At 41.9% G+C, this 18,103-nt stretch overlaps 1 protein-coding gene across 2 annotated transcripts; it reads right to left on the reverse strand.

Moving 5' to 3' along the window:
* Window positions 1-3,813: 3,813 nt before the first annotated feature.
* Window positions 3,814-17,328, reverse strand: c1qtnf1 (C1q and TNF related 1). Of its 2 annotated transcripts, none has more exons than XM_064323103.1 (4): window positions 17,086-17,328; window positions 8,635-8,807; window positions 8,235-8,353; window positions 3,814-6,735 (listed from the first exon to the last, which is right to left on the reverse strand). In XM_064323103.1, the coding sequence occupies exons 2-4, from the start codon at window positions 8,802-8,804 to the stop codon at window positions 6,185-6,187; spliced, it is 840 nt and encodes a 279-aa protein (XP_064179173.1). In that variant the 5' UTR covers window positions 8,805-8,807; window positions 17,086-17,328; the 3' UTR covers window positions 3,814-6,184. The 2 variants fall into 2 exon arrangements, with proteins under 2 accessions (XP_064179173.1, XP_064179174.1); XM_064323104.1 differs by having other exon boundaries at window positions 8,635-8,804; window positions 17,086-17,326.
* Between the last annotated feature and the right edge of the window lie 775 nt (window positions 17,329-18,103).

Consider the following 18,103-nt stretch of genomic DNA (forward strand, 5'->3'; position numbering starts at 1 on the left):
AATTCTGAAAGGACCTTCATCTGCATCATAGGTCTTCGGGCCTCTTAAACTGGCTAGTGGATTTGCAACACAGCTAAGGTGGGGTAGCATAACAATTTGCAAAGTTTGCAAGGTGGTACAAAAACAAAACAAATCTGAACAGGAATAATGGGCATCTGCAGTCCTTTCCAATATGGTGCCTCACAATTCCAACACTTAGATCTCAAATAAAACATAAAGGATATGGACTCGTAGGGTGTAGGTTGCAACACAAATTTGTCCATTTGAGAATGATCTTTGTTTAGCTACATATATGGTAGCTATCTTCAGTAAAACACTAGATTGAAATAATTCACAATCCCACTGTTATCCCAGAACATCATATTTTTTTATTACATTTATACTCTGCTGCCTCATCACACTACTGTGCTGTGCTACATAATAAGGCATAGGAATGCCAAAGAGCAAAACCACGCAGTTTCCAGCCTTCAAAATAAAATCACTAACTGTACTACCATGAGACACATCCAGCTAAAGCAGCGCTACAGCGTATGCATTGACAGGTCTTCAATATTATCTCAGGTCCTCTGTTGCTTCAGTAATTGCACCCCTGTGGCACATATCCATGCGCATGCATACAGGATGGTTGTTCCCCATATTCCAGATCAATCCTACCTACCCAGCCACTGTAATAGATATGCTTGTTTATTCATAGATATGCAGTGAGGCTTCTTCCCAAAAACGGAGCAAAATGGAGACCTGAGGGCTGCAGATACACACCCATCTTCCATCACTCGCTGTGCCCTGGCATGTTGCTGAGACAAAGGGAGGTTGAACAACCTACAGGAGACATGTAACCACGTTGTGAGAGCAACTGAAGATGTCAATAGAAAACCAGTTATGGAAGGTAGTAGAGGACAGCCCATACTGTAGGTGACAGGAGATGTACAGTCATATTTATGGTATTTTAGGTCATGTCAGAGGCACATTTAGAGTGATGGTGTGTGCCAGCTCCAGTAGGTTAGGAATATGAAGCGCATTCCTCAAGGCATTGCAGAGTGCTGACTCTGCAGGCCCTCCGGCGCACAGAAAAACCTGTTCTCCAAGTGCCACCTATCATGTCATCATGTGACAACACTCTGTGGCCCTGTAGCAGACAAACTGGCTGAAATAAGGTACAGTGGTCACGCTGAAAAGATAGGCTTTGCTCTGTTTCTATGGCAACCATCCACCCAGGGTCTTTCTGCTGAAGCTAATTGCTCAGCAGTGTCAGGGTCATAGAGTCTGGCCATAAGAACATTTTTTTTCAACATTATTTAAGAAACAACAGTTGGACACTTGGCAGTGCAGTTTGGTCTGTTTTCCATCTTACTTTACAGGCAGATCAGCAGAGCAGTCTGTACCCAAAAATGAATAAGGTTTTACAGCTGCATGAACAGTTTCTTCTTCTTCTTCTTCTTCTTCTTCTTCTTCTTCATCTTCTTCGTCTTCTCCTTCTTCTTCTTATTATTATTATTATTATTAAATACTTGAAAAAAAGAGATCATACACAAATGCTTACACAAGAGGGCGACAAAGGATTTTTCACGGTTAACACTTCTGTAGTGATGAAAATCTGTGTATAAGAACTGGATTCAAATAGGTTACCATGTGCGCTAAAGAGGTCAAGCGTTCGCAGGGTGAATAGTGTGTTTGGTCGGTACATTATGAGCTAGTCCAAGCTGTGTGAAATGGTTTTAACATTGTACGTGCTTGTCTTAAAATGCCTGTGGATTTGCAATGTCCATAATCCACGTTCAGTGACTGGAACATGCCGGCTCTCTCTAAGAAATGATTACAAAGTTTGACAGTTATTGAATTACTCAGCATTTTTCGCCCTGCTTGCAGGTTTTTTTATTTTATTTTTTTATCATTTTGCCGAGGTCTTCCATTTAGGTGAAGAGTTTTATCGTGACAGTAAACCCAATCAAGTGAGTCGCTTGGATTAATGCGCTATGCGTATTGTCATTATCTGGGCTGTGCTTGCTATGTCTGTTGAGTTCATCTCAAGTAGCTATGTTTTTTATGGCGATAGAGAAACGAGGCTTGCAGAGCACGACCGTCCATCTGCAAGGCTTTAGTTATTAGGCCTTTCCTTCGTTAACCGTAGAGCAGTAAGGTTGTCATTATTTAAGGGGAATGAAAAAAATGATTGTGAAGCATGAGCAATATTATATAAACAGAAAATTAGGTAAGGTCAGGTGTTGTGTAGGCAGAGAGGGCTGGCTGTTACTTCTTTTTTTATTTAATTACCAATTGTTCCATAGGTTACCAGTGATGTGTCATAACATTAGCTCTGTGTGTGGGGACCCATATGTAATATTTGATCAATACTTAATTAAAACTTTAGATTCCTTCGGTTATATAATGTGGAGATAGACACTGCTGGACCCAGGAGATCACAGATCTTATTTAATATAGTGCACCCGAAACTGCAGACCTCTGTCACAGTCTGCTGAACTTCACACTGGATTAATAAAAATAAAAAATGTTCAGACGAAAATTAAAAAGGAATGTGAATGTAATAAATTGAGGTAAAGGGAATTAATTAAGGTTTAAATAAGACCAATGAATCCATCGTTCTTAATTCTTAATTCATCATTCTTAGTATGCTTGTGATTGATGCTTATGTTTGATAATTGCATTTATAAGATTTGTATGATTTGGTATGATATGGTATTTTGCAGGATTCTGTGTGGTCATTGAAACTGAGTTGTGTAGTTACTGACATTCATTTAAAAATTGAATATGAAATTGTTGATTAAAATTATCACTCGGAGTTATGAATTGTTCTTAACAGTTAACTGAATGCTTCTTATTGTTGGCAAAAAAACATAGTATTGTATTTGTCTATCATCTGCTTCCTAATTCCTTTATTGGGAAGTTAAAAATATCTGTATTTCTGTTGCACAAAGTTTGTCCAATATGCATTTTTTTAAGGACAGCCACGGTATTCAAAATATCACTGAATTTTTTATTATAACAGAATGCTGTCCTGGATGATTGTTTAGGTTATTGATGATGTGCAGGATTATATATCTCAGTGTGTTAAGCAATGGAACGGCAATCACAAGAGCAGTGATGTGCCAGGTGAGTCATATTTTAGAGGTTATGTAATGGTGAGTTTGCTGCCAACAGGGAATGCCATAGAACAGTTTGTGATCTGTTCATTTTCTATTTAAAGCTGAATCATAAAAAAAACCTTGCATTGGTATTATTGCTGTTTTTCTCTGTAAACACATCTGAAGCCATATGTTGGCAGTTATACTGCCAAGCAATCTCGAATGCTCAAATGGTAAATGACTTGTTAAATCTGTTAGAAAAAAATAAAGGTTTTCAGTATAATGCATCTCGCCGTTGCTACTGTTCTGCTACAGTTGCACCAACTGTGAGCTCATATGTGCAACCTTCCAATGCTTTCTGGAAGTTGTGTAAATGTAGGAAGGCATAGTATAATGGGTAAGGGACTAGTCTTGTGGCCTAAAGGTTACAGGGTGGAATCCCAGGTAGGACACTGCCGTTGTACCCTTGAGCAAGGTACTTAACCTGCATTGCTTCAGTGTATATCCAGCTGTATGAATGAATGCAATGTTAATGCTATGTAAAAGCTCGCTCTGGGTAAGGGCGTCGGCTAAATGCCTGTAATGTAATGCATTATATTTGCTGTGTTTTTGGGCCTGTGCCGCAGGGCTGGGACGATCCCTCCAGTCCAGCACATTCCTCTGTGCTGCGTGTGTTTGGCAGGTACACAGATGGAGACTGTGCCAGGGGAAACAGAGCCACGCCTCAGGAAACTTCATGATTCACCCATTTATTATTGTTCATTAGCATACTCGTTCATTATGGACTGCTAACATACTGTTCTAAAATGGTTCCAAAGTCATTCAAAAGATTCTCCCAATTTGACTGACCAGCAGAAAAGAATGATGTATTATGAGAATGTTTTTTTTATTTATTTTTTTTTTTAAACAAAACAAAAAAAAACATTTACAGCTGTTGACAATAAAATCTTTTTCTGACATACAGCTCTGGCCTTCCGCTGAGGCAGATCCCTGGCTTATTAGATCAACAGTTAACTTTGGAAAAGATTCATCCGATTGGCTTTGATGAACCCGTCTAAACATATCCATCAGGAAAAGGGAAACCGGAGTTTACTTTTTAAATGCCGCACAGTAAAACAGAAAGGAAAGTTTGTCTTGAACTGATACAAAACTAGGCTGTCAAGGCTGACATTTAAGAGCCTTTGTTATTGTTCAGTTTAAACATTTTTACCCCAGATAATTCATTCCCATGAGCTGTTTGTAATGCATTATCATGTACGCGTATAGTATTTAGTGTTACGATTTGTTCAGTTGATTTCTGTAGTGATAGTGAACAGTAGTAGCAATGTCTTACGCACCATGTGGATGCATTGATACTTTGTGATTCAAGAAAAATTTACATACAGATATGCATGTATACATTTGTTACAAAACTATAGATTGATTATCGTTGGTCCTATTATTTATTAGCACCATTATATCAATAACCATTTTTGTGCAAGTTAACACATGCTTGCATTTTTTTTTCTTTTAAAAGCACCAACCTTTTATAAAACCAGTTTTAAGGAAAATATTTGGATTCAAATAACATTCTATACAAAATAGTACCTCTTAAGACCATTGCACATATTTCCGAAACTTGGTTCAGCTAACACCATGTCATGAACATCATTCCAGTCATAATGCACCAGGAGTCACAGCAGATGGAGATCCATGTCATTATTCCTTAAAACACTAAAGCTGGGATTTCAAATTCCAGGGCTGGGGGGCCACAGTGTCTGCAGGTTTTTGGTTTGCTTTGAATCAGTAGCCAATTTAGGCCTTCAGTATGAATTGGAGCCAATCGATGATTTGTGGCTGTAACACCATAAACCAGCAGAAGCTGCAGTCCTCCGGGTTTTGGGTTTGAGATCTCTTCAGTAAATGTACTTAGCACTTGCAATGTGAAGACTCTTTCCCTGGAAATTAAGCTTAATCAGTTTACTAAACACAAACATACCGCAGGATCGAGTGGGGAGAGCTCCATCTTTGTCTGAACCTCAGGAATATAGATTGTGTGTGTGTGTGTGTGTGTGTGTGTGTGTGTGTGTGTGAGTGTGTGCACGTGCATGTATGCATGCATACGTGCGTGCGTGTGTGTGTGTGAGAGAGAGAGAGAGAGAGAAAGAGAGAGAGAGAGAGAAACTGTTGACAGTAGAAACATTTTGCCAGTTTTTTGTACATGGATTTTTATGCTTTTTTGTATTCTGTAAAAGAAGAACAATTGATCATTAGACTTTTCTTATGAAGTATGTTGCTTTCTTTGATTCAACACATCTGTTCTGAAATTAAAACAGATATTCTAAAACTTAAATAATATTTTATTTCACAAGCATTTTTTTGGTATAAAAAAAGCACCTTTCCTGTTTGACTTCTTTTAATTGTGAAGCAATGTTTATTTATTTCGTGCATAAATAAAAGCATTTAAATTAGGTTAAATAAATTTTTTAAGAAAATCCAAAAAAGAGACCATTTGAATGATGGGTGTACGATGGATGATTTATATGAATATTGCCATGTCTTGCCAGCATTTTTCTGTGTTATTTCAGTACTGTATGTACAAAATGTGCAGCTGGCAGGAATCTGTTGCAGTCATATTTTTATGACTGCAACAGATTCCTGCCAGTAACTTAAGGTGTATTTTATAAAGCTTTTGTTTGGCACAAAAGGTATGTGTTGTCTTCAGAGGTCCGATATTGGCCTACTGGCTAAAGTTGACTTCATTTTTTTAAACTACCAGTATCAATCTTTATTAATCTGTATATTTTAGCAGTAATTTGCACTGGCTCAAAATGCTATTTATTCCAAAGGGAAATGGATACAGAATTAAAGCAGCCAGTCCAGTGGCAAATTGCATACTGATGCTTATTTCAAGCCAGTTTTTGGTCTGTTTTTTTTTCCCGGAAAGATATGAAAACCTCTCTCAGCAATATACTTGGCAGTGATTATGCAACATACAATCAATCATAAAGAAAACAGTTATAAAGACTTATAAACAGTCTTGAAGGAAGTACAAAAAACGAATATGAAAACATTACGAGCAATAAATGAAAACACAAGTGACCTCAATTGAAGAGGCAGAGACGCTAGCCCTCGTTCATGGCTTTGATCAGGTACCCGCTGAAGGTGATGTAAGTGTCATAGTCGTCGCTGAATACAGCGTTCTCCCTCTCGCCCTTGAAAAGGCGCACCCACACCTCATCGTTCTGCTGCAGGTCCAGCATGAAGCTCTGGCTCTGCATGATGCTGCGGTCACTGGGCTGGGCGTACAGGATGGCCATCTCCTCCTCGTTCTTCATCACGTGCATGTACGTCTCCTTCTGGTTCCAGGTGTGCACGTTGAGGCTGAAGAAGTAGATGCCGGGCACGTAGCAGTAGAACTTGCCGGTGAACATGTTGAAGTGGTTGTACAGGTTGACGAACTCCCTGTCGAAGACCAGCGTCTGGTAGTAGTCATTGCTGTGCAGGGCCTTCTTGCGCCCCACTGAGAAGGCGGAGTAGTAGGTCTTGCAGGGGTCCCCCGGGGGCCCCATGTTGCCCTTGGTGCCCTTCATCCCGTGTGGGCCTCGCAGCCCAATCTTCCCCGATTTTCCTGACTTCCCATAGGGCCCTCGCTCTCCGCTATCCCCTTTCTCACCTGCAGAAGGAGTGGCAGTCAGGTATCAGGGCACAGGAGCTAAAGGGGAGATGCTGTTGTTATCAGAGTCGCATCACTTCCTAGGACATGTTAAAAAGTTTTGTGGGCGACTGGTGTCAGACCTGAAATAAATGCCTGCAGACCAGCTATATTAAATTAAGATTGATTTCTGTTATAGTGCCACAAATTCACTTTAGCCTGCCCTCTCTCATACTGTATGTGACTCTGCCGTGTTATGGCTGCTATATCTGAGTGATGCTTTCATCTTTCATCCGATCACAAATAATCTTTCAGTTCATTTCCAAAATTTATATCATCCATATAAATGCAGTTTATTTTAATCGTTTCATGTCAATAAATTTCAATCTATTTATATCAAAAGATTGATGTCAAGCATAAAATTTCTTCAAATGTTACTTATAGCAGAATTCAGGCAGATTTATTGTGTGGTTATAACGGCATTTGTTAAAAGTGTCCCATTACGGGTTGTCAGATGCTTGTGTGCACGGTCTGGAGTCATATCCTGACCGTGCCCAGTGTGCTGACTGGTGGGCAGTCCTCCTGGGTGTCACCTAATTGGCTGCAGCGACTTGAGAGTAGGAGTTGTTGGTGACTCCTCGACTCCTGACTGGTTGGTTAGGCAGCTGCAGTCTGCGCCAGCTACACAAGTCGTGCAGCCCTCCAGCGTAATGGCTGCTCTGCTCAGCGGGAGAAAAGCGGGAGCTGGCTGCACGTGCTCCAGAGGACACGTGTTCGTCTGAACTTTCCCAAATTGCCCGAGGATATAAATTATGCATTCCAAAATGGGAGAAAAGAGTTTTTTTTAAAAGTGGTTTAAAAAGTCAATGAATAAAATTTTCCCTTACAAAAAAAAAAAGAGATTAGGCTCGGCAGATGTGAGGCTTGCGCAGTTATAAGAAGCATTTTCTGTATTTTGTTAATGGCAGGGTGTGGTCTTCAGCCACCGGCCACACTGTTGCCCCCTGTCCTTTGAGAGTCATCGGCTAACCTCGGAAGCCGCTAGTGGGCAGCCTGATTTCTGGCAAGGCAGAAATCTGCTTTCTGCTTTCACATGGGGTGCTATATTTAATACCGGGACAGCCAAAGTGATGGTTTTTTAAGCCTTTCTCAAGCATTCATCCTATTAGGTATATCACTACCCTTCAAAAGTCTTCCCATTCCATCCTAAAACTGTCACTCTGCTTTCTGGTAGTGCTATTTATTTGATGGGGGAAATGCTCTTATTCAGGGTGACCTATACATCTTATGCTCTCTAGTCTTTTCATTCATGCCACTGCCTCTTTCCTGAGGCAGCTTAGGTGAAGCTCTGCTCCAGGGTACAGTAGCCTTCTGGTCGCATGGTCAAAACAGACTCCCAAGCCTCCCATTTGACCCTGACCCCCGTTTTTTACATGTCCTTGTGACCGTATTGCAGTCTGTTTCATTAGCATGTGCATGTTTTAATATTCCATCCTGTTTTGATGCGTGCGGCTCCCTACCTTTCAGTATAGTGATGTTTATTTGTGGTACGACCTGGTATTGTGGGAGGGGATATGGATACGTGGGACCTTCTTCCTCCGGGTCACAGCAACGCCGACACTCTGGTCTTCTTCCCTCGCTGCATTAGGAGACACACAGAGGCACAGAGGGCGTTAATACCACTGCACCACATTCATTAACAGTCCTGTGAAAGCAAGGGTCCTCACCTCTGCCAGTTCTCCCAAAGGGATAATATCTGCACCGTTTCAGGTCACAAGAGAGCAAAATGTAGCTTATGCATTTTGAATTAATTTCATTCATTTTTCTCATTAAAGAGAGGGGGGCCTCTCGGGTTTTGGTAGAAAAGAGGAACTGTATTCCTCTGAACATTTTAACAACATAGAACATGTGACGTGTCACCTGGTGTCTCTGTGGAAGTCCCTGGGGTGGTGGCTTGCCCTGTAGTCGTATCGTTCCGGGTCTCTGTCGGGGTAGGGGGGTGTGTAGGGCTCGGACACGGTGCCCATACAGAGCAGCACCAACGTACACAGGCAGACAGCAGGGCCAGGGAGCTTGTGGGTCTGCATCATCTGCTAGCAGGGAAATTCTTCCTTAGAATATACAATACTGTAGAACCTCAGAGATAAGAACTCTTTGGGAAATGGGGGTTGTTCAGAGCTGCAATTTAATTCACATGTGAAAATGTCCAGTTCACATGTGATCTTTTCACATGTGAATATTTTACTTCACATTTGAAAATGTTAAATTCATGTGTGAAATAGATTTTCACTTGTGGGACAAGCTGATTTCACATTAGATTTTTTTTGTAAGGGACTACAAATAAAGAAAAAAAAGTTCTCCATGTTCTGCATGTTCCACTAGCAAGCTAGGTCAATGCTAGTGTGAGTCTATTATGTAGGTTATCCATGAAAAGTGAACTTTCATTTCTATTCATTTCCAAAGGACACTGAGTCCTCCAGCTCTCCAGTTCAAACATATTTTTCTTTACATCAAAATGAAAATTGATCATGTTCCCATTCATAAATTTGATTGTGTGCTAGTGAACACTATACATTTTTTTAAAAGGAATGCACAGGGTTCTAGGTTTAATAAATGATTATAGTTAAATATGGGATTCACGCAATCGTGAAAACAGAACATAGAGAAATGAAAACAAGACGTGTCCTCTGAATCACTCTATTTAGGTGTTTGCCACATCGCTTTATCTAAATGCAAGTTGCTATTTTGTTCCATTATGTCTAATCTCTTGATGAAAATAAGTGCTTTGTTATCCAAATTCAGCATAATATGGGGGAAAACATATTTCTGGCAGGGTTTCACTAGTGTGCAGCAGACACGTGTGTGGCTTGGAACAGGTTTAGATGCTTTATCCTCATTTCTGTGCTTTTTCAGGCTGTTTACTGCTCTCCATTTGAACTGCGGCACACTTCAGCCTCAGAACTGGCTGCCAAACCCCAGCGAGCACGGTCACCCAGCCCTCCAAACACGCAGCTCTTTTTAGATGTCATGCTTTTGGACAGGGGTTGGCAACCAAAGGCTGTCATCAATCTATTCTCCTTAAAAAGCATGCAAAGAATTTCACTGCAGCTCCAGCTTGTTTAGATTATGCTGAGCACTGACTCAGGATCAGCCATCAGTGAATGAGTGGGACCATGAAGATGAAGCTCAGGTGGGCTTTGGTGGATCCATAAGCACACCATTGTAGGTGCTGCTTGCCATTGGAAAGATGAGGTCAGTGTTTTGTCTGAGACAGCACGGTGCCTGAGCAAGGATAATACCTCTCACTGTGCCTTTATAATAATAGGCTGGCAATGGACTTCCCTCATCTGCCTGCCCACATGTATTGCTTAGATGTACCTGCGAGCAAAAGTAGAGTAAAACGATGGGTGTAGGTAAATGTTTTCCTTTGGCCTTGGATTCTTGCTAATTTTAATTGAGGTCACTGAATCCTGCCCATAAAAAGCAAAGGCAAGAAAAGTAACCCCAGGTGGCTTCTCCCATTCTGATTTTGATGTGGTTGAAACCACTTGAAAGAGTTGCTAAGCAGTTGTAGAACTGCTTTTGGAAAGCCATTAAATCTCTACATCATTCTTTTGAAGTTAATTGCAATAACAATAAACCTTCCGAATAAACCATTCTGAACACTGAAGAGCTCATTGACCAAACAAAGGCACAGAGTGCAGCAGTTTTCTTTTTTGTATGCAAAGCCATGGCTGTAATTTATTGTGAATGGCCCTGGCCATCAAGAGTCTGAGTAACGGTTTGTGCTGGCTGAAGTAGTTGATGGATTGGCTGTCAAATATGATGAAAAACAGGAAGAGAGATCATGGACAAACAGCATCTTCACTGTCTACATACAGTGCCATGGATGTATACCAGGAGAAAATAAAAGTTACTGTATATATGTACAGTAACAGTATGTATCTATGTATGTATCTTCTTTTTAGCTATCTGCTTACAGTGTATGAGTGAGTGAGTGTTCATAGACAGGCTTCTAAAATACAGATTTTTGGATACTTTTGGAAAGGAGTTTGAATATATATGCTGTATATGTATTAAGGATTTTCATTGTGCTTTTAAATGGCATTTGTTCATGAATGTATTCATTTTGCTAGGAGATATTTACTTTAACTTACATTTTGCAAGTTGCCCTTCTCTCTTGCTGGATACCTTCTCAAGCAGTTCACTTTAGCTGCCTTGCCCAGTGACACATATACCAGACACCTCTGAGGATAGAGAATTTTGTTTAGGTAGATATGCTAATTGCTGTGCTGCCAGGAAGGAATATTTTCAATGGAGAATTTATGAAAATGATCAAAGCTCAATTTCTCACTTCACAAGAATTAATGGGGGGCATCCCTGTTTTATAATCACGGGGATCTCAGCTTCTGACTTTACTGAATAGTCAGCGATTTAAAACTTCTGAAAAATCTTTGTCCTGGAGGATCCAAAGCATGGAGGTTTCACAGCTAGAGATAAGGAAACAAATGGAAGGGAGGCAACTGGTCCATAAAAGCTCACTCACATTTGTCTATGCTCTCTGATGCAGGGATCTTCATCTCCCTTGCTTAGCTGTAGCTCTCCTCCTCAGATTGCCCTCTCTGTTCTCCATTCATACCCGCACTTCTACTCTGGCCGGCTTCCCTGTGAAACTTTTCCTCATTACATTATGTTCCTGAACGTTTCACTTTTGCTGCTGGAGATTCTTCTGGCTGGCACTCATTGTGGTTGAATATACAGGCCTGTTTTTGGCTGCGACTGAAGACAGCCTTGCAAGAAGAAGCCATGTCACTCACTTGTATTGCTCACATAAAATCACACTACACATGACCTTTGGTGAACTTTCATTTTGCCTTCAAACCTGTTTGCTGGTGGTGTGGTGCATTTATATTGCACTAACCAAAATGCATTTTATATCACATTTGTAAATTAAAACCTTTCTCTTTTGCTTTGAAAAAGTTTGTTGCTGCTCTGAATGAACAAGACAATTATAAGACTAAAACAAAGGTAGCCTTTTTTACAGTCAGCTTCATAAAAACAATAACTTGTGCACTTTATTGCTATTTCTTCTTTATTTCTATTATTCTTATCAACTATTATCACTATGTATGTTCAGTTAAAGAAAGAAGGCAAATGGAAACCATTGTAGTTCACACAAAACAAACCATTGTATTCTGGCTGTATTAAGAAATCAACCATTCTTGTGCAAATTATTCATTCACATGACATAATTTTAAAATGTCATATTATTATTCCGCTTAATGCAATGAATAGCTTAATACGATAGCGACAGCAATATTATGATCTGAGCTACAGTCATTGAACATCGACAGTTAACTATTGGTGTTTAATGCTTCTGCTTTTTAATGCTTTTCAAGGTTTATCACACCTTAGCTCTCAAAGTCAGGCTTGCACAGGAATGTATTTCAAGTGCAGCTCAACGGATGAACCTGTGGAAGCCTGACTGACCAGTGGGGATTGCTGGTGAGTGATGATATGCTGTCATCCCAACTGCAACCCCTCCATCTCTGGGTGACCCTCGAGCCAACTGCATTATTGTTTTTCAGGGATGCCAGCCTCAGTTGGCACAGTCTGGACTCAGTACTGGACTGTGGGCCATCCATGCACATGAGCAGTATCTTAACAGGATGTGCCACCCATGCACATGCATTTTCAATAGCTGTGATTAGGAAAACCATCTAATATATGTGATATGTGATATAATTTTACACACTAATGCCCAGAGATGCAAACCCCAAGGATTCATCAGCTTGAGGCAGTAATAGACCATCTATTGCTATGAAATATGGCCTGGTGTAAGCAAGGTGCAGGAGGACCGCCTTCACGTTGCAGTTAAGCTGGATCCAACTGTGCAGCAAGCTACCCTAAAGGCTGTATTTCTTTCAGTGTGAAAAGGTTTTAATAACTCACTGACTGAATGAGGGTGAAGAGTGCAGAAAATTCAGTTACGGCCTGTGAACTGTTCCTTGGTTCCTTTTTTGTTTTGTTTTTTTATAATGCAACATACTTTTTAAGCCCAAGAAAATGTGTTGGTTATCACAGTGCACAAAAATGTGTTTTGTAACTCTTATGTTCCTCATTTTGTAACTCTTGTGTTGTTGCTGTTACACTGCCAAGGCTACTTATATACCGTGGAACTCGGATTTCAACAATGTGTTTTCTTCATTAAGTGTGTAAACAGGAGAAGGGGAAATAATGTGGCATTGTTCCTTCTTTCATATTTGCAAGAATGCCTCTCATCAGAAATACAAAAACATAGCCAGTCATAGTTCTAAGCCCACCGTTGCAACCTGTGTCAGTAAGGAAGAGCACAAATAATCACATGCTCCTCTCAGAAGTCCATTCTGCCAGCCACCTCTTCTTTTAACTCTGCAGCCCCCCAGCTGTTCTGCATATGTCTGCAGAGAGAGCTCACTGGGTTGAGCTTCGCTCAGACAAGTTTAAAAAAGCAACCCTGAAAGCGTTGCCAGGTGGCTCATCCTGCTAATATACTGATAGCAGACACCCTGTCTCCTTGCGCAAAAGGAACACCTCCGATTGACTGAGTGTCCGAAGCCTGCCTCTATCAGCTGCACATGAAGTTTATCACTGCTACGCAATGGCTGTGCAGCTCAGCTGCTGGGCTGCAGGTTAAACTATATCCACTGTTGTCTTCCAGTATGTTTGTAACAGAAGCCCAAACTGGCGCAGGCTGCTGGGATTCTTTTACTCACTAGGGATTGCAGCACTGGACAGTGTGAGTTTGTGTAATTTACTTATCTGGCATCAGAAGATAAACACTAGCAAAGTGAGCCTGGGCTGTTTAGTGAGATCGTCACAGTTACATGTACCATGTAAAACAAAGTTGCATTGTCAAACCATACGCATGATTTATGTTCACTGAATGGGTTTGGACTCCAGACACGCATTGTACTCCTTATATGGCATGCGTCATTCTTGCTTGAGTGGAATTACACCAGCCTGCATCTTGCAGCCTGTATCTTACACGGGTTCAGACGATGTGTCCTGGAAAGTTCAAAGCTTTTCGAGGGCAGCTTTGGGATGACAATAATCCCTGACTAATCTTTTCATGTGCTGTCTTATGTGTCATCTGACCTCCCCCCTACCAGCATCACAATCATCTTCCATTATTTTACAAATGGACTGCCTGGTGTTGCATTCATAATCCCCAGTGTAAGGAAGGGAAGGCAGTGGATGCTTTAAAAAAAAAAAGGCGAATGCTCTAATTAGTGAAGTGGTCCGCAACGTAAGTTTAGCCATTAATGTGACCCCTTCAGATCAAGTTCAGAAGCTAGAAACCACATATTCTCCAGTCTGTCTCCTCCACTGAAGCCTGCTTCCTGGGGTTTTAATATCTGCACCAGGCATATGGCCTTCAGGACAAACTATCTGGACCCGATGTGAGGTGGAGTGGGCTTGTTATTTATTCTTTCCACATCTTGTGCATTTCTAACACCGCCTTTCCCTCGGCCCCATAGGTCTGTTTACAGCACTCTGGCTCTGGACAGCAATGTTCTGGGCTCCAGTGGCTGCTGTTTCTTTAAAGTGAATGTCTTGCGTAACCCGAGCGTGTCATTACTTCCCGTATTCTCCAGAGATCCCAGCACTGGGAAATCATCATCAAAACTTATTCAGAGAACATCTTAAACATCCCCTAGCGTGCAGCACATCCCGTGCCCTGAAACCTGGGACAAAAGCTTAGTTGTCACTATCTGCGCATTGTGAAGAGAGCGAGGAGCCAAAATGTGCTTGAATAAAGGCCAGGTCGTGCTCGTAGCCTAGTTTCTCCTCTTTTTGTGGAAGTGCTGTTTAAATACTTCACTCCCACAGGTTTCCCTGCAGCTCAGCTTAGCGCCACACGTTGACAAAACCACCGAGTCACGGTTCGTTGCAGCCTTATCGTCAATCAAAGCTCTGTTTTTAACGCAGCACTTCTCAGCAGCTTGCGTGTTTCGACTGGTTTCTGAAAACGTGCAACTGGAGACTGGAGGGGCTTAAATCCTCCAGCTGTCATTTGGAGGGCGATGTTTTCACGTCTTTAAATGGCAATGAATCATTCAGCAAGTCTCTGATTGAATTAAAGTCCACCATCTTTGTGGATACGGTAGGGGGGTGGGGGTCCCGCGTTAAGCCTCACTCTAAAGCTCTGCCAGGTGCAGTTCAAGTGGACGGGTTGTAAATCTCCCAGGACGCACTGCTGAGTTCAGAGCCACTTCCTGCCTCTCAAGCTGCATGCTAAGCTCTTTTGTTTTTGGCCCTTTTTTTCATTTGCACAAGAAATAATTGGGCGACATAGTATCATATTGAGTTTGCCATTGTTGTAATCTTTTTTTCCTTTTCTTTTCTGTAAGTTCAAGTCTGTTTCAGACATACTCCAGACTGAAAACCGTGGTTTGGATTCAAATGAGGCAGGCTATTTAGTCTTTACAGAGTCCATAAATTACACCCACTTTCCCAAAAAAGCTTGAGAGCCCATCTCAACAGGACATTGCATGATATAATAGAGCTGAGCGGTGTGTGTGGGGCGCAGAGGGTGAAGCCCCTGCGGGCGATGAGGTGGCATGGAGGAGGCCCTGGCAGCCTCGTTCGTAGCCTTTGCGCCCCGGGCACTGCGTGCCCCCCACTTGGCCCACCTTCCGACCCCAACGCAGGGAAGAAAGAGCACAGTGTACGGGCCATGGCTGCCACTGGTGGAACGAAGAGGGAAGAGCGGCTGCTTTTGGGCAGGTGAGAGGGTGGGGGGGGGGGGTTCTCGTGCTGTATCCTCTATAAGCACAGACCACCTGTTTGAGCATATGACCACAGAGACTGAGAGTTGGCGTCGCTGTGAATGACAGGCAGAATGACAAAAAGCAGCCCAGAGAAATCGCTCTCAAATGTGTTGCGTGCGCACAGCCATCACATGTGTTTACCACCGTTTAACAGACTTAGTGTTTGACAGACCAAGCTTGTACCAGCCTGCTCTCCTTTTGTTCCAGCTGTGCATTCACTGACACGGTTCTCAGATACTCGAGTTTGACTTTGCTGTGACTGTGCTTCCAGCATTCAATTGTTTTCTCACTTTTTTAATTTAGTGTAAAATGCACCCACTCATTTTATGTTATAAATTTTAATATTCTAGGGCACAACCCTCAGCGTGATTTTTTTAAAGAACTCCATCTCACACATTGTTACTCAAAGCAGTCAATCATGAGACAGAGGCATGCAGTTGGGAGGGGGGGGCAGGGGGGATCATTGGAAATGTGATTTCCTCTGGGAACAGAAGCTGTTTTCAATGCAGTCTGAACCAATGGCATGGCGGGAGGGCCACATCAGAGCCTGGAGAGATGAAGCAGAGCAAGCTGGAACAAAGCGCTCGTTTGGGCTCTGTGCTTGAAAAACACAGTGCATTGTGGAGGCACCATCAAGCCACAAGTGCACAGGGGCTAATGTGCTCATTTGCTTTTGCACAGACAGGCATTTTCCCCTCTCATTCCAGGCATATGGAAATTAATGGTGGAAATGAAGTCATTTCATGTGGGCTCTGTGATGGCATGCCTAAAGAATTCCTGTCCAAGATTTTTTTTGCTCTTGTTTGTTGAGAATTGCTTACTATTTGAAATGTGCAGTTATCAAAGTGGGATTTTTTTCCTAGAATTTTCCAAAAGCAGCTGGAACTTGAAAGCTGCACCTTTGTAACTGGGAAACGGTCCCAGTACCATGTCCTGTGAGAAAAGCATTAGCAAAGCACAGCTAAGCTCAATATGGGACAGCAGGTGAAACGGTACACTGGGAATAGAGTACGAATCAGTGCAGCTGGTTTCTGGCCTGTCATTTTGAATATTGAGGAACCAGCCCTGAAAATTTCCAAAAAACATGAATGATGTGAGTTAGGTAAGGTTAGGAGATAAACTGAAAGAGCCAAAGCAAAATTGATCAAGGCCATCAATGCAGCTACCTGTTCGGAATGTCTTTGTTAGTTTTGGTTTAATGAACTGAAATGCTTTTGTAAGGTGTTATGTTATTATCTGATCAGTGTTGGCAAATGTGACTCTAGTGGGAGAGATTAAAACTGTTCTATAATTGTGCAACAGAAAAGTTAGTGCAAAGTTGACCAGCAAAAAGGACTAACAAAGGTATACTTTTAAGCTTCAACTACTTCATAAAGGTGCAAATCACATCATATGCTGAATCCAGACCTCTGCCATTAAAAGGTTCACAAAAGCAATAGCAACTTCAAGTGCATATGAATAACTGTTATGCAGTGCTATACTAGTCCTCTTGATTTCCACGGATAATGACCTTCAGTAAATAAGAAGCCTTCCAGGGGGTTCCAGGAAGAGCCCTTACCTGTTTGTGTTATGAGTGCCGCCGCACGGGTCTGGAAACAGTCAGCTTGTAGGCGCCGCGGATGCCGGTGTCAGTCAGCCCAGAGTCTTTGCCCTCTGTCGTGTGCCTCCGTCAGCCTCACTGTAGCATCTCCCTCGCGCTCTCCCAAACACCGCGCGCGGCCAGCAGCCACAGACCTCCGGACAAACCGCGGAGGGAGAGAGGGAGGGAGAGGGAGGAGCAACAGACAGCTAGAAAGGGAGGGATGAAGAGAAAATAAAAACAGGATGAGAGCGGAAGGACGGGCAGGAAGAGTGAGTGAGAGTGAGTGTGAGAGAGAGAGAGAGAGTGGGAGAGGGGGAGAGGGGGAGGGAGCGGGAGACTTGGTGCTCCTCTCCCTGATTGTACAGTACACGCCCAAGCCCAGGTGTCCATGGGATGAGGCAAGCAACTGGCACAATCCATCAGGACCGAACTTCCTCACTTCATCCCCACAGTACATTTTTAAATATGTTTCTTATTGTCCCATTGAAAGTACTGTCAGAAAGGCTCTCAAAAAAGTACTATTAATCCCCAAAAGTCTCTCCTTGTTTTCTGGGAGGGAGGGAGCTGAAATGTATTCAGTATTTATTTGAGTAATGATATTTCAAACAGTGCTATGAATGGTTGAGCCGTTTCATGCTTTTTATCAATGAACCTAAGTTTCATTATGGGATTCCTCTTCCTGAATATAGTCAATATCATTTTGAGGGGCTTATTTTATGTCCACAAATATTACATAACATTTTATTTGGCAAATAATGGCCTGTCATGTTGCTATCATGTGAATATCATCAAGAAATGAGTAAATGTGTAAAACATTTGTTCACGCTAGTTTTTTATTTTTATCCAAAGCTGATTATTTTATGATAGTCATGTGTCATATTGCAAATATGTGGCTAAATCTCTGTGGCTAAATACTGAAATGTGTTACCGAATACATTGCAAAGTAAAACCAGCTGCCATACAAAGATTTGGCGGCTTTCAGAGGGCAACAGAA

Source organism: Anguilla rostrata, chromosome 2 (genome assembly GCF_018555375.3).
Source record: "Anguilla rostrata isolate EN2019 chromosome 2, ASM1855537v3, whole genome shotgun sequence".
NCBI classification, from domain to species: Eukaryota; Metazoa; Chordata; class Actinopteri; order Anguilliformes; family Anguillidae; genus Anguilla; species Anguilla rostrata.

Excerpts from the sequence above, each read along its gene's own strand:
- c1qtnf1 (XM_064323103.1), bottom strand. The coding sequence starts at position 8,804 with ATGATGCAGACCCACAAGCTCCCTGGCCCTGCTGTCTGCCTGTGTACG. Across the intron at positions 8,354-8,634 it reads GACTTCCACAGAGACACCAG|CGAGGGAAGAAGACCAGAGT; the intron begins GTGACACGTCAC and ends CTCCTAATGCAG. Across the intron at positions 6,736-8,234 it reads AAACATCACTATACTGAAAG|GTGAGAAAGGGGATAGCGGA; the intron begins GTAGGGAGCCGC and ends CTCCTTCTGCAG.